Below are 26,277 nucleotides of genomic sequence, written 5' to 3' on the forward strand. Positions count from 1 at the left end.
TGGCTTGCAGAAAGTAAACTAATCCCTAATCTTAGCGTTGATGCATTGTGAGACGAGTTCAAGCATAAGCATATGTAAATGCAAAGGTCAGTGCACAAATCATGATCAGAGTAAGCAGAGAGATATACTGTCGAGAACCAGCATTTGGCAAATATGGAAATGTGTCTGGAGGTGGCATTACACATGTATCACCATTGAAAGAGATCCTTCTCGGGAAAGCCCAGCCCTTCTCGAAAGTGAAAGTTGCTGGACTCTTCCGGGAAAGCAGCTCTGATTGCACATTACCAGAAGGCCCAGATTGCATCAGCATATCGTTGTAGAACTTAATTCCCCACAGCATTGCGGTATCATCTGTTAGAAAGAAAAACAAGATTACAAATCCCCACTTGGAAGCTCCTAATATATGTAAGCAAGGATGAGCACGATGTAAATAAGTTCTAAAATATCATCAAACACTTCAAGTACCAGCCAGCTTTCATAAAAGAGTAACACACTGAAAGCAGAGAAGTGACAGAATGAAAGTAACTACTGATAACGTACTTATGGTTCCATAAGGGGTCAATGACTTTGAGTTGAAGCTGAAAATTTGGGTCAGATTATCAAAATTTGGATGCTGGATGACCAAATTCCAATCCGAGTAATTCCTCCTGTAATCAAAGTTTGTAACTGTAACCTTGACTCGCCAGTATTCTCTGTAATTCAGCTTGACATGCCAATGAACTCTGATTGGGCACATATGGCGAGTACATCGAACTAGAGGCAAATTCTTGTCAGCACCCAAAACAACTGAAGCCAAATACGGAGACTTCAGACTGGAAATAAAGGAAGATGGTAAATGTCTAATGGAGTATCCAGGAGAAAATTGTCTTGTATTTCATGTAGAAAAAGTTCAAAATTAAAGATGGCTTATGGTTGAGGGAACTCACTTTACACAGCTTCCTGGATGACTTAGGTTGTTTTGGCAGCCACATGAACATGTTGGACAGGGCACTACTGTGTCATTGTAGAACGAAGACAGTGAAACACAGCAAGCAGGAGTTTTTTGAGCAGAAATTGTGAATATGTGCATGTCAACATCCATGTCACTGCCATTAGTGCCATATAACAGTTTTAGGTTAAGACAAACTATTTCTTAGCAAACTACTCGAACTTTAAGAGATATCTGAAATTTTAACTACTTACTCATGACTTGAGTGACTCGCCTTTTATCTGGAGAAAAGTATCTAGTTGGTTTGACTACTCCTGCAGCACCACAAGTGTACCCTGGTCCAGGTCCATCCTGTAACTACCCCAAAATTTCGAGCTTAAAAACTCAAAATTCTAAAGTCGTTAAACACCAAATAATCTCAAATAAATCGAAATCATTAAAGTGTAACAGCGGATCAATTCTGAGTTCTCAATACAACTCAGTCAACCAATTATTACAACCCAAATTTATAATCCATACATAAAATGGAAATGTAATAATCCTCACAAATCACTCACAAATCTCACAAATGAAATTACACAACTTCTCACACACAAACCCACGCTAAAACCTCACCACAAGTAGGATAAGAACGACTTCAAGCCTCTGTAGTCGTCACTCAACCCCCACTAATCAGCACCTGCAGAATTATCCCCTACACCATCGAATTGGTGCACCGGGATTGTAAACACAAACCCGGTAAGCTTATAGCTCGTATGAGTAAAATCAAAATATAATTCGCATATCAAAATATACGAAAGATCACAAACAACAAATATAAATGCCCCCATGAGCCAATGGTCAGCCCATCTGGTTGACCCACAGAAATGTGAAATAAAAAGCTCATGAGGAAATTAAGTAACCCTTCTGGTTACCCAATGCATTTATAATACGGGTACCAAGAACGCTGGTACACATCTGTTACCCCTCTCGTAATACACCGTTGATATTGGATAGCCACCCGCTACCCAACATCCAAAATACACCGAGTACCCATGAGCAGATAACCACCCGTTACCTCGCATGCAGTACTAAGGCAGACAGACTAGAGCTCTAACTGTATCGTAACTTTCGCCCGGCCAAAGGCTAGGTTCCGACTTGCCAAACACGTACAATAATCTCACATCATATTGTACCAATCACGTCCGAAGACAAATCAACATTTTAACAATCTCAATGTTAAAAATCACGTACAATAATCTCACATCATATTGTACCAAAAATCATGTCCGAAGACAAATCAACATTTTAACAATCTCAATGTTAAAATCACGTACAATAATCTCACATCATATTGTACCAAAAATCATGTCCGAAGACAAATCAACATTTTAACAAACTCAATGTTAAAATCACGTACAATAATCTCACATCATATTGTACAAATCAAAATCACATGCTCGATATTTAAATCTCGTCATCGAAATGACATAAATCACGATAAAATCATAACAGTATATTATATAGCAAACTATATATATATATGTACATATTTACCATTTATACAATATATATATAATCCATTATATCGTATACATGTCATATTTCATAAACACGTCCGAAGACAAAAACTCGTCCGAAGACAAAACTCGTCCGAAGACAAAACATTTTAACAAACTCATGTTAAAACCACGTACAATAATCACACCTCATATTGTACAAAAATCACATCACATGCTCAACATTTAATTCTCGTCATTCGAAATGACCAATTCCAACGAATTCATAACAGTATATAATATAGCAAACTATATATATATGTACTTATTACCATTTATACGATATATACGTAATCCACTATATTGTATACTGTAACGACCCTAAAATTTCGAGCTTCAAACTCAAAATCTTAAAATCGTTAAACACAACAATAATCTCAATGAAATCGAAATCATTTAAATGTCGCAGCGGATCACATCTGAGTTTAGAATATAACTCAGTCAAGCCGATTATTACAAACCCAAATGATAATTCAACATATAACAAATGGAATTGTATAATCCTCACAACAACCTCACAAATAAAATCACACCAAATCACACACACAATCCACGCTGGAACCTCACCACGACTGGATGCGATCGACTTCGAGTCTTCGGAGTCGTCACTCAATCACCACTACTCAGCACCTGCGGAAGTATCCCCTACACCATTGAAATTGGTGCACCGGGATTGCAACACAAACCCGGTAAGCTTTACAGCTCGTATGAGTAAAATATTAAAATAACTCTCGTCTCATAAAAGACACAACTCCACATCAACACAGTATAATGAAAATCATGAGAAAACGAGCAACCCATCTGGTTACTCTAATACTTTCACAAAATGGTAACTAATGAGCGCTGGTACACATCCGTTACCCCTCACTTAGTATACCGCTGATGTTGGGTAACCACCCGCCACCCAACATCCAAAACAAGCTGAGTACCCATGAGCAGATAACCACCCGTTACCTCCATGCAGTACTATGGCAGACAGACTAGAGCTCTAACTGTATCGTAACCTTCGCCCGGCCAAAGGCTAGGTTCCGACTTGCCTCACATGTACAATAATCTCACATCATATTGTACCACACATCACGTCCGAAGACAAATCACAATATTTCACATTTTCCGTGATAAATCATATACAATAATCACACATCATATTGTACGTTTTAAAACTTTCACGATATATCCACAATAAAAATCATAACAGTATATTATATAGCAAACTATATATATTCGTACTTATTTACCATTTATACAATATATACATAGTCCACTATATCCTATACATGTCATATTTTATAAACACCTGAAAATTACGTACGATAATCTCACATCATATCGCACCATTTAAATCACACACATGCACAATTTTTCTGTCACCGAAATGACTATTTTTAATGAATTAATAACAGTATGTAATTTAATGAACTATATATATATGTACTTATTACCATTATACTGTATATATGTAGTCCACAAAATTATATACATGTTGTAATTCATCTGATAAACACACTTGTAAAAATGTTGAATCACCACGAGGGTAGATTCGTAATTCAGTGAGATTTTACTCACCTTATTGACTTGAGCGTAATCCTCAATTTCCGATAATAATCCCTTTCCTCGATTTAGCGATCACCTTAAAAAGATAAAAAAAACCAGCATTTAGAATCGTTTCGTAAACCTTTAAATGCCAAAACAGTAATATACGGTTACTGTTCAGCAATTTTGGTTTATACGAAGTTACTGTTCACTGTTCACTATTCACGGTTACTGTACAATACTCAATTAATACGTATTTCTGTACGTATAAATATTATATACGTATTTCTGTACGTATAAATATTAAATACGTATTTCTGTACGTATAAATAATAATACGTATTTATGTACGTATAAATATTAATACGTATTTCTGTACGTATAAATATTAATACGTATTTCTGTACGTATAAATATTAATACGTATTTCTGTACGTATACGTACGATTTAATGTAAATACAAATTCAGTAAATAAAATTTACTAAATTACCCTTTTTACAAATTACTTTTTACAATTACTGAAAGTAATTTATAATTACATTTACCGTAGGTAAAACTTAATTACATTTACCGCAGTAAATAAAAATTACATTTACTTTTACCGTACACAGTAAATTACCAAAATACCCTTCTGTCAAAACTGTTTACACCGCCTCACACGGCGGCGCGTGTGGCACACGCGCCACCTCCGGCCGGCCGCGCGTGGGGCCCACGCGCCGAGGCTAACCACGGCGCGTATAGCGCCACCTCCACCACCAAACCTCTTCTCTCTTCCTCCGCCACCTCCACACGGCATCACACCGTGCTTAGCCCCCCTTCAACACGCTCCACGCGCCGCCTAAGGCAACCGTACCTCTCCTCCTTCCTCCTCCGTTTCTCCTCTTCCAATCCACCATCAAAACCTCCCAAAACATCAATTAGCCACACCAATCCATCAATATAGTAAAACCCTTACCTCGACGAAGCTCTAGGACCATTGGTGAGTCGCCGGAGATGCACCCATGAAGGAGACGTTTTCTGCCGAATCTCGGGGTAGCTGGTGGAGCTCCGGCGCTGCGTGGGGTGGCGTGTCGAGCTCGGGGTTGACCGCAGGGTGCCGTGCGACGCTCGTGGTGCCGGCGGTGTGCCTCACGGACGTGCGGTGGTGGAGATCGGGGAGGGAGGCCGAAGGTCTCGGGAGAGAGTATCGAGAGGGAGAGAAAACGAGAGGGAAGAGAGGGAAAAGTGAGAGGGAGGCGGAGAGAACTGAGGGTTTCCAAAAGTGGAAACCCTAAACACAAAACATTCTATTTATACTCGTTTCCAAATCGGAAACTAACTTCCGACGTTAATAACTTTTACCTCCGACGTCCGATTCGAATGCGTCACATATCCACGAACTCGTATCGACGAGCTCTACAACTTCCGTGAAGAAAGTTTTCACAACCGAGCAACGGATTAAAAGTCGATATAAACGTTCGGAAATGTAACGTTTTTTGAATTAAACGTTCCGATAACGTATCCGTTACTCGTTTCATAACGTCGTAAACAATCTCATCCATTCTAATTAAATTTCACAACTTAATAAAATTAAATTCAATTTCAAATATTGTTTGAATACGAGGGTTATTACAATCTACCCCCCTTAAAGGAAATTTCGTCCCGAAATTCAAGCTCACTCTACAAACAACTGTGGATATCTGGTCATCATGTCTGACTCTAGCTCCCAAGATGCATCACCCTCGTCATGGTGACTCCACAACACCTTGACTAGCCCAACTTCTCTCCTCCGTAGCTTCTTTGTGGATCTATCCAGGATACGAACCGGTTCGACCACAAATGTAGCATTTTCCTTCACCTCAATGGTGCTATGATCAATCACATGTGACTCATCTGGTACATACTTCCTCAACATGGAAATGTGGAAGACATTGTGAACACCCGACATACTAGTAGGCAAGGCTAGTCGATAAGCTAGTTCGCCCACCTTCTCAAGTATCTCAAAGGGCCCAACGTACCTCGGTGCCAACTTTCCTTTCTTGCCGAATCTCACTACACCTCTCATAGGTGAAACTTTCAAGAACACATGATCACCGACCTCAAATTCCACATGTCTCCTCTTCAAGTCTGCATAGCTCTTCTGTCTACTCTGAGCGGTCCGGATTCTATCTCGAATGATCGAGATCTTCTCCGTGGTTTCCTGAACCACCTCTGGACCCATCAGTGCCTCATCACCAACTTCGGCCCAACATATCGGAGATCGACATGGCCTACCATAAAGTGCCTCATACGGTGCCATGCCAATGCTAGAATGGTAGCTGTTGTTGTAGGCAAACTCAATCAATCTCAAATGATCTTCCCAGCTACCCTTGAAATCCAACACACATGCTCTCAACATGTCTTCCATCACCTGATTCACCCTCTCTGTCTGTCCATCCGTCTGAGGGTGAAAAGCTGTACTCATATCCAAGGTAGTGCCCATCGCCTTCTGCAAACCACCCCAGAACTTCGAAGTGAAACGTGCATCTCTATCGGAAACAATAGAAACCGGAGCACCATGAAGTCTCACTACCTCATCCACATATAGTTTCCCAAGCACGTCCACTGAGTACTTCATCGACACTGGGAGAAAATGAGCCGACTTCGTCAATCGATCGACAATCACCCATATGGCATCGTGACCCTTCTTCGATCTAGGCAACCCGGTCACAAAATCCATAGATATCTGCTCCCACTTCCAAAGAGGAATAGTCAGTGGTTTCAACATGCCAGCTGGTCGTTGATGTTCTGCTTTCACTTGCTGACATGTAAGGCACTTCGATACAAACTCTGCCACATCTTTCTTCATACCGTTCCACCAGAATTGTCTGCATAGGTCCTTGTACATCTTGGTGTTCCCTGGATGGACGGTATAGCGTGAACGATGTGCCGTACGAAGAACCTCCTCTCGAAGATCATCACAATCTGGGACACACAATCTTGCCCCAAACCTCAACCCTCCATCGGGTCCAACTCTCCACTCAGAAGGACACCCATCAAGCGTATCAACTACAAGATCCGCCAACTTAGCTCGCAAGAGTCTATCCTGCGCCTGACCCTGTATGATCCTCGTGATCAATGTGGGTTGCACTGTGACACTACCAAGAAAGACCCTTGGTTCTCCTCCCGATGGTACCAAATCAAACTCTGATGCAGCTTCTAGCATGAACCATTCCTGGACCATAAGTGAAGCTACTACTCCTCTCGGTTTTCTGCTCAAGGCATCAGCCACCACATTTGCCTTCCCCGGGTGGTACTCTAATGTGAAGTCATAGTCCTTGAGGAGTTCCATCCATCTCCTCTGCCTCATATTCAGCTCCTTCTGTGAGAACAAGTACTTCAAACTCTTATGATCTGAAAAGAGTTGAAATTTCTCACCATACAAGTAATGTCTCCAAATCTTCAGGGCAAATACAACTGCCGCAAGCTCTAAGTCGTGTGTCGGATAATTCCTCTCATGAATCTTCAGTTGTCTCGAGCCATAAGCAACAACTCCTCCATGCTGCATCAACACACAACCCAAACCTTGGAGCGAAGCATCACTGTAAATGACATAACCACCACCACTAGAAGGAATCGTCAACACTGGAGCTGTGGTCAGTCTAGTCTTTAGTTTGCTGAATGCTTCCTCACATGCATCCGTCCACACGAACGGAGTATCTTTCTTGGTCAACTTGGTCAATGAAGATGCAATACTAGAAAACCCCTCAATAAACCTCCTGTAGTATCCTGCCAAACCGAGGAAACTACGTATCTCTGTAGGGTTCTTTGGACGACTCCAATTCTTTACTGCCTCTACCTTTGACGGGTCAACTAGTACTCCATCTTTTGAAACAACATGACCAAGGAATTTGACCTCTTCTTTCCAGAACTCACACTTCTCTAGCTTGGCATACAGTCTCGCCTCCTTCAAAGTCTGCAACACTGTTCTCAGGTGCACCACATGTTCCTCTCGTGTCTTGGAGTATATCAGAATATCATCCACAAACACCACTACGAACTCATCCAAGTACGGACTAAATACTTGGTTCATCAAACTCATGAAGACAGCTGGTGCATTCGTTAGACCAAATGGCATGACGACAAACTCATAATGTCCATACCGGGTCCTGAAGGCTGTCTTCGATATATCTTCTTCCTTCACTCTGAGTTGATGATAACCAGATCTCAAATCAATCTTAGAGAACACTGTAGCACCTTTGAGCTGATCGAACAAGTCATCAATCCTAGGTAAGGGATACCTATTCTTGATGGTCACCTTGTTCAGCTCTCTGTAGTCCACACACAACCGTAGTGAACCATCTTTCTTCTTCACGAATAACACCGGTGCTCCCCAAGGTGAAACACTAGGTCTAATGAACCCTTGGTCTAATAGCTCATCGATCTGTACCTTCAGCTCCTTAAGTTCATTCTGTCCCATTCTATAGGGCGCCTTTGACACAGGTGCCGTACCCGGTACTACATCAATGCAGAAATCTACCACCCTTCGAGGTGGTAGTCCCGGTATCTCTTGGAACACTTCACCGAACTCAGATACCACCACAATGCCTGCGATAGTCACTTTCTGATCCCCCGACTCCACGTGTGCTAAAACTCCTGATCTCATGGCGTTATCTGACCTGAGGCAACGATAACGAAACACTGGCTCCCCAGGTCTATGAAATGACACCACCATGTCAAAACAATCAATCACAGCATGCTGTGGTCTCAACCAATCAATACCCAAGATCACATCATAAGTGTGATCCGGAATCACAATCAACGAAGCAGAGAACTCTCTACTTCCAATCAAGATCGGACAAGCTTTGCAGATTGTCTCTAACTCAAGTGACACTCCAAGGGGTGAAGTGACACATAAGGCGTCCCCGAGAGGTGTAGGAATCAATCCTAGCATCTCCACTACTGAACTAGCAATGAATGAATGCGATGCTCCCGTATCAAACAGCACTCTAGCAAGGTAGTCAAAGAGCGATAATGTACCTTCCACTCCTGTGTCTCGCTGACCCACTGCGAACACTCTAGCTTGGCCTGCTGGTAGCTGTCTCTGCGGCCGTTCCTGTCTACCCGGAAGTGGTCGGGTACAATCTCGAGCTATGTGCCCCACCTGCCCGCACCGGTGGCACCCTCCTCTCCTCGGTTTCGGACATGCTGAGGCGTAATGTCCCATCTCATTGCAACCATAACACCTCACTGCTGCTAATGGTCTGACTGGTGCTGCCCTGATAGCTAGGGGTGGTGCCCTTATCGGGGCCTGATAGTGGGGTCTTGGCCTCTTCCATGACCTATCCTTCGGTCCTGAGTGCTCGCTGCCTGTATAGACTACCTTGTCTTTCCCCTTCGCATCTCTGTTCCCCACATCACCTGCTCGAGTCTTCTCTGCTTGCTCCAAACTCATAGCACTCTCAAATATCTGCTCCCGTGAAGTCAGGCAAAGGACTGATATCATGGTCTTGTACTCTTGTTTCAGCCCACGTAGATACTTCTGAGCTAAAGCAGTCGCACCCATAGGCCTGACATACCGATACAGTTGCGAGAATCGAGCATCATACTCTCTAATAGTCATGTCTCCCTGCACCAATGCCAGAAACTCCAACTCTAAGTCCTCCTGTACTGAGGCTGGAAAATACTTCTCTTGGAATATGGTGGTGAAATCTCCCCATGTGAATGTAGACACATCCACAGTCTGTCTCATGCTCTTCCACCAATCTAGAGCATCACCCTTGAGAAAGAATGTAGCTATCTTTCTCTTCTCAATCTCTGTGCACTCCATCAACTCAAAATAAGCCTCCATACCCTCGATCCAATGGTCAGCTACCATGTGATCTAGTCCCCCATGAAATGTCGGAGCTGACAGTGCACTAATATCCTTGATCAGCTTCAACACTCGACCGTCATCTCTAACCGCAGGAGCTGGCTCATCCTGCTCCTCCTGCGGAGCAGCCTCCTCATAGAGGTTCTCCACGTTGTGGACTCGACCTGTGGCCCTACCTCGACCTCGGCCTACCTGCTCTACCTGTGGAGCAGCCTCCTCATAAAGGTTCTCCACGTTGCGGACTCGGCCTGTGGTCCTACCTCGACCTCGGCCTCTCGCCCGTCCTCGGCCCTTGTCACCGTTCATCACCTTCAAAAACAATACACTTAGTCAATACTCAAGAAATCTCGAACTCAGCCAAAACAGATCCAAAGATTATAACTTAAAGATCATCGAAGTATCATCACAATACTCCCTAGAGGACCAAACCGTGAGGTATGGCTCCTAACACTCTCGCGTACCCGACGACATATCAATACCGGGGAGCATGTGATGGGAGCCCGCCTGCAGTCGGATCATCGCTCCCGGATGGTATAGATAATCGCCAAATACGCACTTAGGCTCTGATACCAACTGTAACGACCCTAAAATTTCGAGCTTCAAACTCAAAATCTTAAAATCGTTAAACACAACAATAATCTCAATGAAATCGAAATCATTTAAATGTCGCAGCGGATCACATCTGAGTTTAGAATATAACTCAGTCAAGCCGATTATTACAAACCCAAATGATAATTCAACATATAACAAATGGAATTGTATAATCCTCACAACAACCTCACAAATAAAATCACACCAAATCACACACACAATCCACGCTGGAACCTCACCACGACTGGATGCGATCGACTTCGAGTCTTCGGAGTCGTCACTCAATCACCACTACTCAGCACCTGCGGAAGTATCCCCTACACCATTGAAATTGGTGCACCGGGATTGCAACACAAACCCGGTAAGCTTTACAGCTCGTATGAGTAAAATATTAAAATAACTCTCGTCTCATAAAAGACACAACTCCACATCAACACAGTATAATGAAAATCATGAGAAAACGAGCAACCCATCTGGTTACTCTAATACTTTCACAAAATGGTAACTAATGAGCGCTGGTACACATCCGTTACCCCTCACTTAGTATACCGCTGATGTTGGGTAACCACCCGCCACCCAACATCCAAAACAAGCTGAGTACCCATGAGCAGATAACCACCCGTTACCTCCATGCAGTACTATGGCAGACAGACTAGAGCTCTAACTGTATCGTAACCTTCGCCCGGCCAAAGGCTAGGTTCCGACTTGCCTCACATGTACAATAATCTCACATCATATGGTACCACACATCACGTCCGAAGACAAATCACAATATTTCACATTTTCCGTGATAAATCATGTACAATAATCACACATCATATTGTACGTTTTAAAACTTTCACGATATATCCACAATAAAAATCATAACAGTATATTATATAGCAAACTATATATATTCGTACTTATTTACCATTTATACAATATATACATAGTCCACTATATCCTATACATGTCATATTTTATAAACACCTGAAAATTACGTACGATAATCTCACATCATATCGCACCATTTAAATCACACACATGCACAATTTTTCTGTCACCGAAATGACTATTTTTAATGAATTAATAACAGTATGTAATTTAATGAACTATATATATATGTACTTATTACCATTATACTGTATATATGTAGTCCACAAAATTATATACATGTTGTAATTCATCTGATAAACACACTTGTAAAAATGTTGAATCACCACGAGGGTAGATTCGTAATTCAGTGAGATTTTACTCACCTTATTGACTTGAGCGTAATCCTCAATTTCCGATAATAATCCCTTTCCTCGATTTAGCGATCACCTTAAAAAGATAAAAAAAACCAGCATTTAGAATCGTTTCGTAAACCTTTAAATGCCAAAACAGTAATATACGGTTACTGTTCAGCAATTTTGGTTTATACGAAGTTACTGTTCACTGTTCACTATTCACGGTTACTGTACAATACTCAATTAATACGTATTTCTGTACGTATAAATATTATATACGTATTTCTGTACGTATAAATATTAAATACGTATTTCTGTACGTATAAATAATAATACGTATTTATGTACGTATAAATATTAATACGTATTTCTGTACGTATAAATATTAATACGTATTTCTGTACGTATAAATATTAATACGTATTTCTGTACGTATACGTACGATTTAATGTAAATACAAATTCAGTAAATAAAATTTACTAAATTACCCTTTTTACAAATTACTTTTTACAATTACTGAAAGTAATTTATAATTACATTTACCGTAGGTAAAACTTAATTACATTTACCGCAGTAAATAAAAATTACATTTACTTTTACCGTACACAGTAAATTACCAAAATACCCTTCTGTCAAAACTGTTTACACCGCCTCACACGGCGGCGCGTGTGGCACACGCGCCACCTCCGGCCGGCCGCGCGTGGGGCCCACGCGCCGAGGCTAACCACGGCGCGTATAGCGCCACCGCCACCACCAAACCTCTTCTCTCTTCCTCCGCCACCTCCACACGGCATCACACCGTGCTTAGCCCCCCTTCAACACGCTCCACGCGCCGCCTAAGGCAACCGTACCTCTCCTCCTTCCTCCTCCGTTTCTCCTCTTCCAATCCACCATCAAAACCTCCCAAAACATCAATTAGCCACACCAATCCATCAATATAGTAAAACCCTTACCTCGACGAAGCTCTAGGACCATTGGTGAGTCGCCGGAGATGCACCCATGAAGGAGACGTTTTCTGCCGAATCTCGGGGTAGCTGGTGGAGCTCCGGCGCTGCGTGGGGTGGCGTGTCGAGCTCGGGGTTGACCGCAGGGTGCCGTGCGACGCTCGTGGTGCCGGCAGTGTGCCTCACGGACGTGCGGTGGTGGAGATCGGGGAGGGAGGCCGAAGGTCTCGGGAGAGAGTATCGAGAGGGAGAGAAAACGAGAGGGAAGAGAGGGAAAAGTGAGAGGGAGGCGGAGAGAACTGAGGGTTTCCAAAAGTGGAAACCCTAAACACAAAACATTCTATTTATACTCGTTTCCAAATCGGAAACTAACTTCCGACGTTAATAACTTTTACCTCCGACGTCCGATTCGAATGCGTCACATATCCACGAACTCGTATGGACGAGCTCTACAACTTCCGTGAAGAAAGTTTTCACAACCGAGCAACGGATTAAAAGTCGATATAAACGTTCGGAAATGTAACGTTTTTTGAATTAAACGTTCCGATAACGTATCCGTTACTCGTTTCATAACGTCGTAAACAATCTCATCCATTCTAATTAAATTTCACAACTTAATAAAATTAAATTCAATTTCAAATATTGTTTGAATACGAGGGTTATTACATATACGTGTCGTAATTCAATATTAAAATCTCTTGCAAAAATCTTGGAATCACCGCAAGGGTAGATTCGTAAATAAGTGAGATTTTACTCACCTTATAGACTCGAGCGTAATTCCACAATTCCCGATGATAATTCCTTTCCTCGATTTAACGATCACCTTGAAAAGATAAGAAAAGAATTTAGAATCGATTCGTAAACCTTTAAATGCCGAAACAGTAATAATCGATTACTGTTCAGCAATTTTCGGTTTTACGAAGTTACTGTTCACTGTTCACTATTCACGGTTACTGTACACTACTCAATTAATACGTATTTCTGTACGTATAAGTACTATATACGTATTTCTGTACGTATAAATACTATATACGTATTTCTATACGTATAAATATTAAATACGTATTTCTGTACGTATAAATAATAATACGTATTTCTGTACGTATAAATATTAATACGTATTTCTGTACGTATACGTACGATTTAAATGTAAATACAATCTCAGTAAATAAAATTTACTATTTACCTTTTACAAATTACTTTTTACATTTACTGAAAGTAATTTATATTTACATTTACCGAAGGTAAAATTTAATTACATTTACCGTAGTAAATAAAAATTACATTTATATTTACCGTACACAGTAAATTACCAAAATACCCTTCTGTCGAAATTGCTCACACCGCCTCACACGGCGGCGCGTGTGGCACAAAACCGGCGCGTGTGATGTCACCACCACTCCAAAACCCTCCTCCTTTCTCCCCTCTTCCTCTCTCCGGTCCTAGGCCGCCTCCTACTCCTCCCACGCTCCTCCACGCGCCGCCTCTAGGCGGCGGTAACCCTCCTTCCACCTCTCCCTCCGATCTCCACCAACAACCTCCCATTTCATCCAAAAAACATCACACAACATCACAACCATGAATTAAAAGCCTCCTTACCTAGATCGGAGTCCAAAACCGTCGGGAACGCTTGAAAGGAGCTTCCTCTTCGTTGTGGCTCCTTGGCGGCAGGAGGAGGCTCGGTGTGCTCGAGGTGGTGGTAGGGGTCTCGCGATTCCCAGGGACGGTGGTGAGGTGCAGCTGCTCGGTGAGGAGAGGGAGAGGGAGAGGGAGAAAGCCGAGAGAGGGAGAGGGAGAAAGAGAGAACCGAGAGAGTGAAGAGAGAATGAGAGAAAAGAGAGAGAAAAGAGAGAGAAAAGAGAGAAAAGAAAGAAAAGAAAGAAAAGAAAGAGAAAAGAGAGAAAAGTTAGAGAAAAGAAAGAGAGAAGAAAGAGAGGGGCGGCGGAAGAGAGAGGGGAGAGAGAAGAGGGTTTCTGAAAATAGAAACCCTACTTCACAAAATGTCCTTTATACCCCCCCTTAAAATCGGAAACTATCTTCCGTCAATAATAACTTTTACACACAACGTCCGATTCGAACGCGTCACATATCCACGAACTCGTATCGACGAGCTCTACAACTTTCGTGAAGAAAGTTTTCGCAACCGAGCGACGGAATAAAAGTCGATAAATAAGTTGCGGAAATGTAACGTTTTTACTAAATAAACGTTCTGAAACGTTTCCGTTCGAGTTTCGAATTTTTGTAAGCGATCCAAATTCCATTTTTATTGAATTCCACAACTTAATAGAAATTAAACAATCTAAAAATCGTTCCGAAAAATCGGGTTATTACACATCCAGAGTGAAGTTTTGTGGAGGCTTAACTGTTCTATTGTTGGTACCCGCTTGACCAACACTCAGTTGAAAAGAAGATATAGCATTGGCTGGATCCTGCATCCATGAACTCAGTACTCCACCTTTGCAGCAGTTGGCAACTTGCTTATTGTATGGAGTTCCAGGGAGTAGATCAACAATGGTTGGTTTCCTTTTACAGCAATGAGGGGGAAATGTCTTAAATCTTGAACAGTCCCCTTGCTCGGTAGCTTGTCCTCCTACCATGTCCCAAATTACCTCCTTCTTCATCCATGTCCATCCTAGAGACCAGCCGGGTGCTTGTATGTGTCGATACTGCTGGTAATTATACATGGTAACCACGGCCTGTTTATCATTAGTGTGTCCCTGGTTAGATGTTTACCTCATTCTTCCAAATGATTCACCTACGTGCCCCATCTTTTAATAGATAACCATCAAACTTGCAAGTTGCAACTTACAGTACTTAAAAATATAAGTTCCATTAGCTCCAAACTGAAAATTGTACTTACAACATAGCCATCAGGGGTCCAATTTTTAATATCCCACTTAATTGTGATGTTGCCATTGGGATCAAGAGGATCATATGCATCTGGAAATAAACAAGGAGAGAAACAATGAGTACTGAGGATGTAATCTCAAATGAGAAGTTTTGAAAGTTAACCGCACCAGAGTTAGCTTATCTGACAAAAAACTCTAACTGGTATTAAGCTTCGTTCTTGCTATACTTCACCAAGAGACTGATGAAACAAGCTAGGTTCTTTGGTCTGAAATTAGATCAAGGACCCAGCTATTTCCTTGACACATATGAAATGCACAATCTTTAAAACAGCATGAAAAGCAATCCAACTATAAATAAGACTCGAAAGGTCAAAACACAGACTAGAGGGCCCTGCTGATTTTGTGATTTACAATGATATCAAAACGGGCACAAGCTCGGATTCTCTTCTCGTTCTTGGTAAACAAGATAGCAACTACAGCCAGCCCTTTCATTTCAAACTGTTCAGAAATCAGAACTAATGTAAAATGCAGACTAGACTATATTCTGCACAAGAAATGAAAATTGTTGAGCTCAACAACACTTTAACTCAAACAACACCGAAACTTCAAACAATTTAAATTCTTTTGGTTGCGACTACTGACCAAGGATTATCAATTCTTGAACGCTATACCAGAGAAGTGATAAAATCAAGGGACACTGAAAGATTGAACCTTTTTGTCAGTCCCCATTTCATCATTTTTCAGACTCAATCCCCTAGACCTCACCAACCCTCGCAACAAACCCAATTCACCAAAATGACCACATTTAGGCAAAAAAACCCGTAAGGAGAACAAAAAACCTTACAAATATACTAACTTTACAAAGATTGAAGCATTGAACGAGGAAGAGGAGGACAGAGGCAACCTGTTGAGCTGAAGCTGAAGCAGCAAACCCCAAAAACAAGGACAGTGGCAAAGCTGGTGAAGTTGGACGACAGAAACCCCATTGTTGCTGTTAGATTGTCGAATGTCTGTGGTCTGTGATCAACTTTTGGGGTACCATAACCAGTTTAACCACAAACAGAAACAAGCAAGAAACAGATGAAGAAAGAGAGTGAAAAGAAACTAGTACTTGGAAACTGGTTCAGTGTTTGCCTCATACTAGCTCTTTGCTTGCCAAGTGCCATAATCAGATAGAACTAATACAAATAATAGTATTTTGGTCTTCTACAATAAATCATAGCGTCTCGGACTAAAATATGCGTTACAGTTGTTCAAGCTTCTTCATCACACTTCACACTCACTCTGAAACCGGAAAACGGTGTACGTAACTATTCACAGCCTCACACCATGTTTCTTTTCACATTTTCGGAAACCATACTAATAATAAAGCAATAATTTCACCTATCTCTTGTGTCAGTCCAATGTATTCAATATTCTCTATAGTAATATGATTCTTAGAAATAAATATTAATTAAAAAATATAACACTATCTAAAGAGGTAAAGAATATACTTTAGTTCAACTATACCAATTTGTAAAGTAGATTAATTCGTTACAGAGGCTAGTAGTTTTGACACATAAATAGAGTAGTCTCAAGCTACTTTGCGTCCAATTTTGACAATTAAATTGGTATGTGATACTATAATGATTTGGTCGTACATTATTTGTTCTAATCTATAGCTTAATTTAGATTAAGAGCGACTAATCTAAAGTGACTATAACCATAACAACGATTTTGCAACAATTTTTTCCAACTTAAATCAAATGATTGTTACTCACAACCTGGCTCAATTATAACTATACTTAATAGTATGGTAAAAGAGACAAAATTGCAGATCATGTGTAATGTAATGTAGTATATATAGCAAAGTTGTGAAGCAGCGCCTTGAAAAAGAAGAAAGGGAAGAAGGCAAGCCACCTGCTCGGAGCCGCCCAAAAGAACAGTCAGCGATTTGACTTCCCTCCTCCAATTCCAACCAAATTTCGATTTCCCAATTAAAAATATGCTCTAGTCCTCCTCTTCTTCTTCTTCTTCTTCAACCCCTTAAACCATTTCCAAACCCAATTACTTTCTCCTCAAGAATCCCCTTCTCCCATTATTTGGGACTATTCAAGAATGCATTTTTAGTCTCCCATATTCTTCATTTGCCCTCATTCATCTTCCATTTTCACGAAGATGGCTGCTGCATCCGAAGCTGGCGCCCAACCCATTGGCCACACCGAGATTAATTGGGACAAGTATGCTTCTTTATCTGTTTCTATCTTCAATTCCAAAGTTCCCATTTTTATTGAATTGTATTGGGTTTAATGTGTAATCTTGAATTAGTTGAAGGATTAAGGGTGTTTATGAAATTGGGTTTGTGTTTGATTTGGAGTTGGGTTCTTGAATTTATTGAGTTTTGGGTGTTTAAGTGTTTAACAGAGTTTTTGTGCTAATGTTGGATCAGTTTGTGGGATTGGGAAAGTTGAGTTTGTGTGGAATATGGGATTTGGGTGATTGATTGATTGAGTGTTTTGTATTCCAAATTTATGATGCAGGCTAGATAAGACTAAATTTTATGTGGTTGGAGCTGGATTGTTTACAGGGGTCACAGTGGCACTGTACCCAGTTTCTGTTGTGAAAACCAGGCTGCAAGTTGCTACAAGGGAATCTGTAGAGAAGAATGCATTGTCTGTAATCAAAGGCATTTGGAAAGCTGATGGTGTTCCTGGTTTGTATAGAGGGTTCGGCACGGTTATAACTGGGGCTGTTCCGACTAGGGTTATATTCATGACTGCTCTCGAGACCACAAAGGTGGCTGCTTTCAAGTTAGTTGAGCCATTCAAGTTTTCTGAACCGACACAGGCTGCTTTGGCTAATGGACTGGCTGGGATGACCGCGTCGCTTTTCTCTCAGACCATCTTTGTCCCTATTGATGTGGTAAATGCTAGTTTGGTCTCTTGGAATGTGGTTTGTGTGAGTTTTGTGTCCGGGGTCTGAGATGCTTAGTTTTGTTTGGTGGGTTTTGTGTAGGTTAGTCAACGATTAATGGTGCAAGGCTATTCAGGGCATGCAAGGTACACTGGGGGGATGGACGTTGCTCGTCAGATACTGAAGACCGATAGCATCAGGGGATTTTATAGAGGATTTGGACTTTCTATTATGACCTACTCTCCATCCAGTGCTGTATGGTGGGCTAGTTATGGTTCAAGCCAGCGCCTAATCTGGAGGTGAGATGCGATAATATGTTATCTGTTGAATAATTTTGCTGGAAGAACTCGTCTCTCTTAAATGAACATAATTCCTCAGTCAATATATATTGGATATAGGAGTATGCGGAGTTCACATATTGTAAGATTAGAATTTACAATGGCCATTCTATTATAATCTCAAGCATTAAAATATTATGTTAAGGATATGAACTCATTGTCATAAAGGTTTACAATTGAATTGTCACTTTGATTTGCAATTTGGAGAACATTTTGGAACATGAAAATTATGCTGGGGTAGTAATCATCATGCATTCTGACTTTGTTGGTTGTTAACTTGTTAGGCCTATCATTTTAAGCTGATTCCTTTGATTTGGTTTAATGGAGCCAATTTCTTTTAGGCATAGGAAAAAGTTAACTCGTTTGAAAAAGTTAACCTTTCCAACCAATTTCTTTATTGCGTAATTTTATTTTCTTAATAATTTTTTTATCTCACTTTGCATTTCCTATTCGTTGAGCAGTTTCTTAAACCATGCCTCAGACGAAGCTCCCCCTAGCGTGGGAAAAATAATGTCTGTTCAAGCTACTGGTGGGATTATTGCGGGTGCAACAGCTTCCTTCATAACAACCCCTTTAGACACAATCAAGACACGCTTACAGGTATTTGTATAATCAGTTGTTATATGTGGTTACCCTGCAGTTGCTCTTCTGAGATAGAAGGAATTATTTTGAGTTGTCTTCTCATTATTGTTGCTGCATTATAGGTTGGACATGAAAAGAGACCTACTACAAGTGAAGTTGTTAAAAGCTTAGTTAGAGATGATGGTTGGAAAGGTTTCTACAGAGGATTAGGTCCAAGATTTTTCAGCATGTCTGCATGGGGCACGTCAATGATATTGGCTTATGAATACCTGAGTACGAACTCTTGCCTATAATGTTGCCTTAGTAAACATTTGGGTCGTCTTCTCAAGATATTTCTGTTGAATCATGTTTATGTGAAATGGTTTAACTTCTAAGTTCATTATATATCTAACATATAGTCTAGGGAGGAAGGAAAATTCTGGAAATATCAACTTGTTATTTGGCTTCTTAAGCATGATTTATGGAAGCATATTTCATATCCTGATGTTTGTTTCCTTGTTCTTTCAGAGCGAGTATGTGCAAAAGATGAATAGATGTCAATCTTGTCGACAACTTTTTCTTGGGACTATTTTTGGTTCCCGGGCTGGCTAGTAATTAGCAATCAGAATACTGTTACTTTAATTTTGAAGACAGATTCGAGATTTCTCAATATTCATTATGGTACTGACTTTCAGGGAGACCTTGTAATTCTTTGAAGAATTTTACGTAGATCCTTATATTGCCTGTAGGATCAATGAACTGATTTGAGCTCAGCGACCCACATTTTTTTCTTCTGTATCAAGTGTATCTGAGCAAGAAATTTTGACTACTGATATAGTTAGTTCATAATGAAAATGTTTGAATAAGTTCATAATGGATGATGTTCGACATTTATAGCTCAGATATTTGATTCATGCTGTCATCAGTGTATCTACATTACTTTGTAAAAATTTAGTTTCTGTACCATAAATCCACCAAATTATGTAAATGGGTTTTGGACAAGTCTTGGTTACGAGTTAGATATATATGAAGATGAAATATATTAGATCTGACTGCATAATCAGTGGGAAGCAGTTTGTTGCACCAATACATGAATAGATCACCTCAACATACCATTTACACTCATGGCTTTATAGACTTGTTAGTCTGCTATTCTTAACTTCTAACAGGCTTCTCCATTACAGCTGAGAAGAAGAGCTCATCTCCAAGCTTATCATTCTTGGGGACTACCCTCCATAGTAGCGGCTTGTACCTTAGCCTATTAAACTCCTCCAAATACAGTTTCATATCCTCTTTATGACAGAAGAACCTGTCTATCCAGAGAAGACATTTTGGCCGAAGGACGTGATCCCAATCAAACTGAACAAACTGATGAAGCTCAATTCCTATCCAGCCATCCAAGAACAAAGTGGAATGTATAATGTCGAGTGTATTGTCAAAGAAAGGCAATCTTGAGCCAATTGAAGTGTAAAGAGGAAGGAGGCCTCGTAAGGCTATGACCTCATTGAAAGGAGCACCTAAGTTTAGGGTACTTGATGCAATGGTGACATTTTTCTCCCTCATCACAGCAGCAAAAGTACCGGTTGTAGGGCTAAAGTCTAGGCCGATTCTTATCTCCCCCGGCTTTAAGCTGAGGACTTCATCAATGGTGAACTCTGCTGATACAGCCTCATTCGTTGGAACATCCCACCCCCGCTGTGAAATATTGAAACAGCTTGAACACTTGAAGAACCCTCTTCTATCTGCAGTTTCTATGGAAACAAGGCAAGAGTAGTGTTTGCATTTATAGTTGTTCCACAAGATGTTGGCATCACTAGGTTGAGTCCAGAGAGCGGAGTTTGCAGGAACCGGCTTAGTGTAGTGTGGAGGTGATTTTGTGAAGCATCTCTTCTTGGCAATGGATCACAGCCGTGAACTATAAGCTTCTGAGCTATTTGCCAATCATCTGGACATGTACTGTGAACCTTGTAACTCATAAACCGGTCCAAGTTGGAAGCCATTTTCGCACAAGCGAATCCAACTGATAGAGTAAGTGCCTCCACCCCTAGGAAGTTTTTATTCCCAACCAGCCTGTTTGGTTTAGGTGAAATGTAACTAAAAATCTCACCTGATTTGAATACATGCCCGCTCATGAACTGTTCTTCGGCTCCATCTTCTTCAGGATCACTGAAGTTTTCGTCCACATGGCTTAGTTCATCATTAGCAGAGGGAGAATTCCTATTGCTCTCTGCTAAGCTAACAGCAATTTTGTCCAAAGAAATGGCAATGTGAAGTATCTGCTCTGAAAACTTTGCGATCGCTTTCGATTCTTCAGTTTCATTATGCAGCTGCTCCAGTAAATGACCCAGTTGAATCTGCAAATAAGAGATTTCGCTATGCAATGAAACAGGTAAATTGATCATGGGAGATAGAGATACTGGAGTTAGTAGCAAAGATTGAGTGTGGATACGATACTTTGAAGCCGAAAATGAGAACTGTAAGGGGGCTGACAAGGAGAATTAGCACAAAACATACTGAAAAGAAGGCATCTAAACGGCTTAGAGCTCTTTCCTTCTGCATTTCTAAGTTCGCTTGTTATCTTCCTTGAACTTCTTTGGGAAAATGACAGAACCATTTGAACGTCGATTTAGTCTTGACGCTCTCGACTAGAACATCAGTGAAGTTAGGGTCTCTTAGTATTCTATTGAACATCTTTCATCTTCACTGGGTCTCTAGCATACTTTGCTTGGAACTGAAGTTAAACCTCCAGAATCTTGATCTATGATATCATTAAACTAAAACTTTGTCAATCCTACCTGGCAACAATTTGCCATTTTCAAATTCAAGTTGTAAAGATGCATACCAAACTGGCAACAATCTGGAGAAGACTTGTGCAGATTTCCACGAGACTAAAACAAGAGCTTCTTCCCAATAGAAACATATATTGAACTCCACTAAAAAATAAACACATAAACAACATTTTCAGAGTGCACAGGCACTAGAACAAAATTGACGAGTAAACATTAAACGAAAGCACTTGTGCTACAAGCTATCAAATTCTTCAAGATCTTCGTGGTTGAAGACGGTTAATTCTCATTCCGTCCAAAATGCGACTGGTAGTACATTGAGGCACCTATGACGCCCTCATCCTTCTCCTCCTCCTCATCCTCTTCATCATCATCATCCTCATCATCTCTAGTTGCCTCTGCATGTTCCGTTAGCGAAGCAGAGAGCGCCGAATCACCAGCCTTGTCTTCCTTCTCACTCGCACCCTTCATCAATTTACCTGCATTCATCTGTTCTACTACAAATTTCAGCCTATAGCATTCACAATTTCATCCACTTACACACACTAACAAAAACCTCAAAAACCAAACAGATTGATTAAGTTACTTACAGCTCGTAGCAGAGTCCTCCTATCCCTCTCCCTCGCATTCTTAATCGCCTGAAACAAATCCAAAAACCACACACATCAGTAAAGAACTGAAACCAAACCAAACCAGACCTCCTGAAGCTCCTTCTGCTCGGCTTCAACCTCGACCGGGTCTTTCCCGACAATCCGCTCGTTTCGAGAACAACACTTGGCGCAGACACCGTGTTCCTTGGCGCAAGGCTGACAGAGCTTGTGGTGGGACTGTCGGACGTTGCGTTTGGTACAACGTTGGCACTTGGTCTGTTCCGTTAGTGTTGTACTTTCCGTACTTGCGCTTCCACTCGATCTGTTACTTGCACCGTTGGCACACGCCGGTGATCTCCGACAGCGGCCCGAACCGGCCGCGGACCTCGGTCTCGTTTATTTTGACGCCGGCGTTGGGCTTCCATGCGTACTTGTTCTTGTGCCGGGATCATCATGATCTGCTGGCTGATCAGAAATTCGTTAGTCCGAAAAACAGAGTAATGGCAATTTTAGGGTTCAACATGGTTTTGGGATCGGGTTTCTCCGACCCGAGTGAGCCTTGGGCTTTTGGTTAGGGTGACCCAAAAGTGTGGGTCAGCCCAAGTAATTTCTCAAAGCTTGATCAATTGATTGCTCATTTGCTCTGAAATCTGATGAAAATCTAGAAATTAGAACTAGTACTATGAAGCAGATATGCAAAGCGCTCCTGGTCTTCCCAGGACTAGCATAAGCTTTAAACAATGGCATGTCAGTGTTGGATGTGATCAATTACAAGAGGTGACCTAAAACTCCAATCCAACAACAGCATTCGAATGCAGACTTGTTCCGAATAGAACTCGAGCTCTCAAATCTGAAAGCTGATCGGTACAACTTGTCGAAACATAAACTCAGTCAGTCGGAGACCTTAGCAGATAGCTGGAATGCATAGTGACTGCCTGAGACAATGCGAAGTTTCCAATTTTGACTCGAAAGGAACTGGATCCCACTTCTCAACTCCTAGTTTATATAAAGGACATGAAAGGAACAGATGGTAAATTTAGCTAGATTTAATGTTTAAACACTGTCTGGAATAACATATATGGCTACAGCCAAGAGTAACAACCATAGGACTAAAGTACTCATTCCAAGAGAAATTTTAATGCGTCATTCAGAATGAACATTCACAGAAACAAAAGTACAGGAGATTGAGCAATGATCTAATCAGGAGATTTCATATATTAGCAAACCAGCTTTCGGATGCAGAGAGCAATCTTCTTCATTTTTGGTTCTTAAATTTTCACAGCTCAAGTCCGCACTCCCTGTGGTGATGTGCCATAGCATCTAGCTACACAGAGAGTAGAGTTTCCCCATACACCATTGCATCACATTTAGTCATTAGCCATGGAATCTTACACCGGCCACTACAGACAGGCTTCTCTTCTCTGTGACATTCAATTCTGACCAACTCCTTGTCACCGAGGGAGACCAACACTGCACCCCCTTCTGTAACAGAAACAAAACTGCAACCAAATTCTGAAGAAAGAACATCTGGTATATCATGCACCCTGAAATGAAACAATTTAACCCATGATTCAGGGACCCCATACTCTTTCATCTCCCAAAATTCAGCGTATCCATGTTGATTACGAGACCATACACAAAAGCCTCCTCCTATGAGAACCTGGGTACCTACCCATCGTTGCAGAGCTGTTTCTGCCATCAGAGCAAGAGGCAATGGCAATTGTCGGAACTCCTCCTCTACCAAAATGAAAGCATGGAGAGCTTGTTTCGAAACTCCATATCTGACGACCCCGTGACATGCTCCATTTGAAACTAAAAGAGGCCTGCTTTCATGTGGGAATGACGAGTGAGGAGCTCCAATAATTTTCCATGAGTTATCCTTGGTTAAAAATATGTGCGCTGCAAAAATTTTGGGTTCAAAGAAAACAAGTTTGTACTCATCAGTGGCCATGACATGACCAAAACCACAAGATACCGTTACCGAGATTCCATTTGCTCCCGATTCAGGGAACTCTGGTCCAGGTATTTTGTGAAAGAATCCAGCCGATGGATTCCACAGGGACAAACTCGAGAATGAGCTGTCTAATCTCTCGCCTAGAACCACCAAACCGTTGCATGAGGCAAAATGGCAAATACAGTTTCACATTCCAGCTCCAATGGGATGGTGAGATTTTGTGCCAACGAATTTTCACTGAAACAAGGCTTGTCCTAGTTTCCTAAGCACTCGATTCGAGTGGGCTCCCATTCCAATCTAGAACAATGATAGTAAGGGTGAACGGACAGGAGGATCCTCCGACTGAGGGTTCCAGCCTGTGATGCAAGTTGAAAAGTGGATTTGGCAAACTGGAGATCAGAGATGATAATAGAACGCCATCGTTTCGAGACACAACTGAACCGGATCAAATATTTGACAGGCAACCGGCATAGAATCTTGAGAACAACATCTTCGGGGAGGTCTACAACCACCACCTCCGCCTCTTCCGACATTTAACGCTTTGATTTTCCGACCGTTCTAAATGAAAACATATCCAATTTCACTGCAATGTATATCGGACTAATATGCTTTCTGATACAGACCCAATAATTAAACACGGATGCCCAGCATGTATCAACTAACACGTTGCTATATAAGTGATCAACAACAAAGTATGAGCACGATCAACCCAAGCGGTTTGAACCAGTTTGGATATTTCTACGTAAGACCCAACAAAGAACAAGGAACAATAAGCAGAATATGTAACATTTGAACAAAGAAGTACCTTGCTTGATGAGCTTTGGGCCAGGAGGCTGGTACGAGGAACGACGACGACGACGCATTGTGATCTGTGAAGAGATGAAGCTGCCGGAGGTGAAGAGAGAACAGTGAGAGCTGAATTTGGGTCTGGGGGGTTGGGAGAATTTATGATTCACTAGCTAACTCATATTTCGGGTTTGGGCTTAGCCCCGAGTTCGAGATCTCGTTTAGATACACCGTCGACACGACAGTTTAGATTTTCAAAGGACCCAAGTAACTCAAAAGTCAAAATTAACTACGGCGTGAAGAGTTGTTCTTATGGCCTCGTTTAATTCGTGAATATCAGAAGAAGATAGAGAGGCCTCGTTTAAAGCTTGACTCCTCGTGTTCCTTCCAAGTGATTAATTCAAGTTCATCCACAAACCTCAACGTATGGGATTCCCGGTACATATATTGTGTTCAACTCTATAGGTTTGTGCGTAGTTTAAACATTAGTGTTATATATAAGTTACCTCAAACCATACAAAGTTCCTAATTGGTGACTTGAGAATAAGTTTCTTGTGTGGATCATCTTCTCTCTATTAGCTGCTGATGCATATCATGCAAGGATTGCCAGGTAAGAAACAAACCATTTTTCTGTTTATTAGATATGCTATTCGATCATTACAGATTTACAGGTAATTAGTTTTCTTGCTTCAATCTTCGATTTGCAGTTTAGATTGAAATTGAGTTTGCATCTTTACAGGCAGTGACGCGGCAATGATGACGATTGGCTCTGGAGACATACCTTCTATTGTTCAACTCAATGTTGGAGGAAAAAAAATTTAGCACTAGTATTGACACCCTGACTCAACGTGAGCCTGATTCGATGCTGGCTTCGATGTTCAGTGGACGGCACAACTTGTGTCGAGATGCTAAAGGTTATGTGTTCATTGATCGGGACGGCGAGCATTT

At 41.2% G+C, this 26,277-nt stretch overlaps 3 protein-coding genes, 1 long non-coding RNA gene and 2 pseudogenes across 4 annotated transcripts; 1 reads left to right on the forward strand and 5 right to left on the reverse strand.

Moving 5' to 3' along the window:
• Positions 1–58: 58 nt before the first annotated feature.
• Positions 59–16,451, reverse strand: LOC126797831 (COBRA-like protein 1; annotated as a pseudogene).
• LOC126797833 (uncharacterized) lies at positions 1,393–14,394 on the reverse strand. The gene is made up of 3 exons (XR_007672473.1): positions 14,173–14,394; positions 13,332–13,396; positions 1,393–1,622 (listed from the first exon to the last, which is right to left on the reverse strand). It is a non-coding gene; the product is annotated as an uncharacterized LOC126797833 (long non-coding RNA).
• Positions 16,452–17,311: 860 nt separating the features above from the next.
• On the forward strand, positions 17,312–20,087 carry LOC126797832 (uncharacterized). The gene is made up of 6 exons (XM_050524561.1): positions 17,312–17,641; positions 17,942–18,323; positions 18,417–18,613; positions 19,114–19,252; positions 19,357–19,507; positions 19,742–20,087. Exons 1-6 carry the CDS (start codon positions 17,580–17,582, stop codon positions 19,765–19,767), a joined length of 957 nt encoding a protein of 318 aa, XP_050380518.1. The 5' UTR covers positions 17,312–17,579; the 3' UTR covers positions 19,768–20,087.
• A 281-nt stretch (positions 20,088–20,368) lies between these two features.
• Positions 20,369–21,772, reverse strand: LOC126797369 (probable methyltransferase At1g29790). Its single transcript, XM_050524008.1, has 3 exons — positions 21,728–21,772; positions 21,028–21,567; positions 20,369–20,908 (listed from the first exon to the last, which is right to left on the reverse strand). The coding sequence occupies exons 1-3, from the start codon at positions 21,770–21,772 to the stop codon at positions 20,369–20,371; spliced, it is 1,125 nt and encodes a 374-aa protein (XP_050379965.1).
• A 290-nt stretch (positions 21,773–22,062) lies between these two features.
• LOC126797370 (uncharacterized) lies at positions 22,063–23,031 on the reverse strand (annotated as a pseudogene).
• Positions 23,032–23,913: 882 nt separating this feature from the next.
• Positions 23,914–24,540, reverse strand: LOC126797371 (uncharacterized). The gene has a single exon (XM_050524009.1). It carries the CDS (start codon positions 24,538–24,540, stop codon positions 23,914–23,916), a length of 627 nt encoding a protein of 208 aa, XP_050379966.1.
• Positions 24,541–26,277: the final 1,737 nt, after the last annotated feature.

The sequence above is a fragment of the Argentina anserina genome, chromosome 6 (assembly GCF_933775445.1).
Source record: "Argentina anserina chromosome 6, drPotAnse1.1, whole genome shotgun sequence".
Classification (NCBI taxonomy): Eukaryota; Viridiplantae; Streptophyta; class Magnoliopsida; order Rosales; family Rosaceae; genus Argentina; species Argentina anserina.

Bases quoted from the DNA above. Each gene is read 5' to 3' on its own strand.
- LOC126797832 (XM_050524561.1), top strand. From the start codon at position 17,580: ATGGCTGCTGCATCCGAAGCTGGCGCCCAACCCATTGGCCACACCGAG. The intron at 18,614-19,113 runs GTGAGATGCGAT...TTCGTTGAGCAG, and splicing joins AGCCAGCGCCTAATCTGGAG to TTTCTTAAACCATGCCTCAG. The intron at 19,253-19,356 runs GTATTTGTATAA...GCTGCATTATAG, and splicing joins CAATCAAGACACGCTTACAG to GTTGGACATGAAAAGAGACC.
- LOC126797369 (XM_050524008.1), bottom strand. From the start codon at position 21,772: ATGCAGAAGGAAAGAGCTCTAAGCCGTTTAGATGCCTTCTTTTCA. The intron at 21,568-21,727 runs GTATGTTTTGTG...TCTTATTTGCAG, and splicing joins GTTTAGATGCCTTCTTTTCA to ATTCAACTGGGTCATTTACT. The intron at 20,909-21,027 runs GTGATGCCAACA...AATATTTCACAG, and splicing joins CGCTCTCTGGACTCAACCTA to CGGGGGTGGGATGTTCCAAC.
- LOC126797371 (XM_050524009.1), bottom strand. From the start codon at position 24,540: ATGGCCACTGATGAGTACAAACTTGTTTTCTTTGAACCCAAAATTTTT.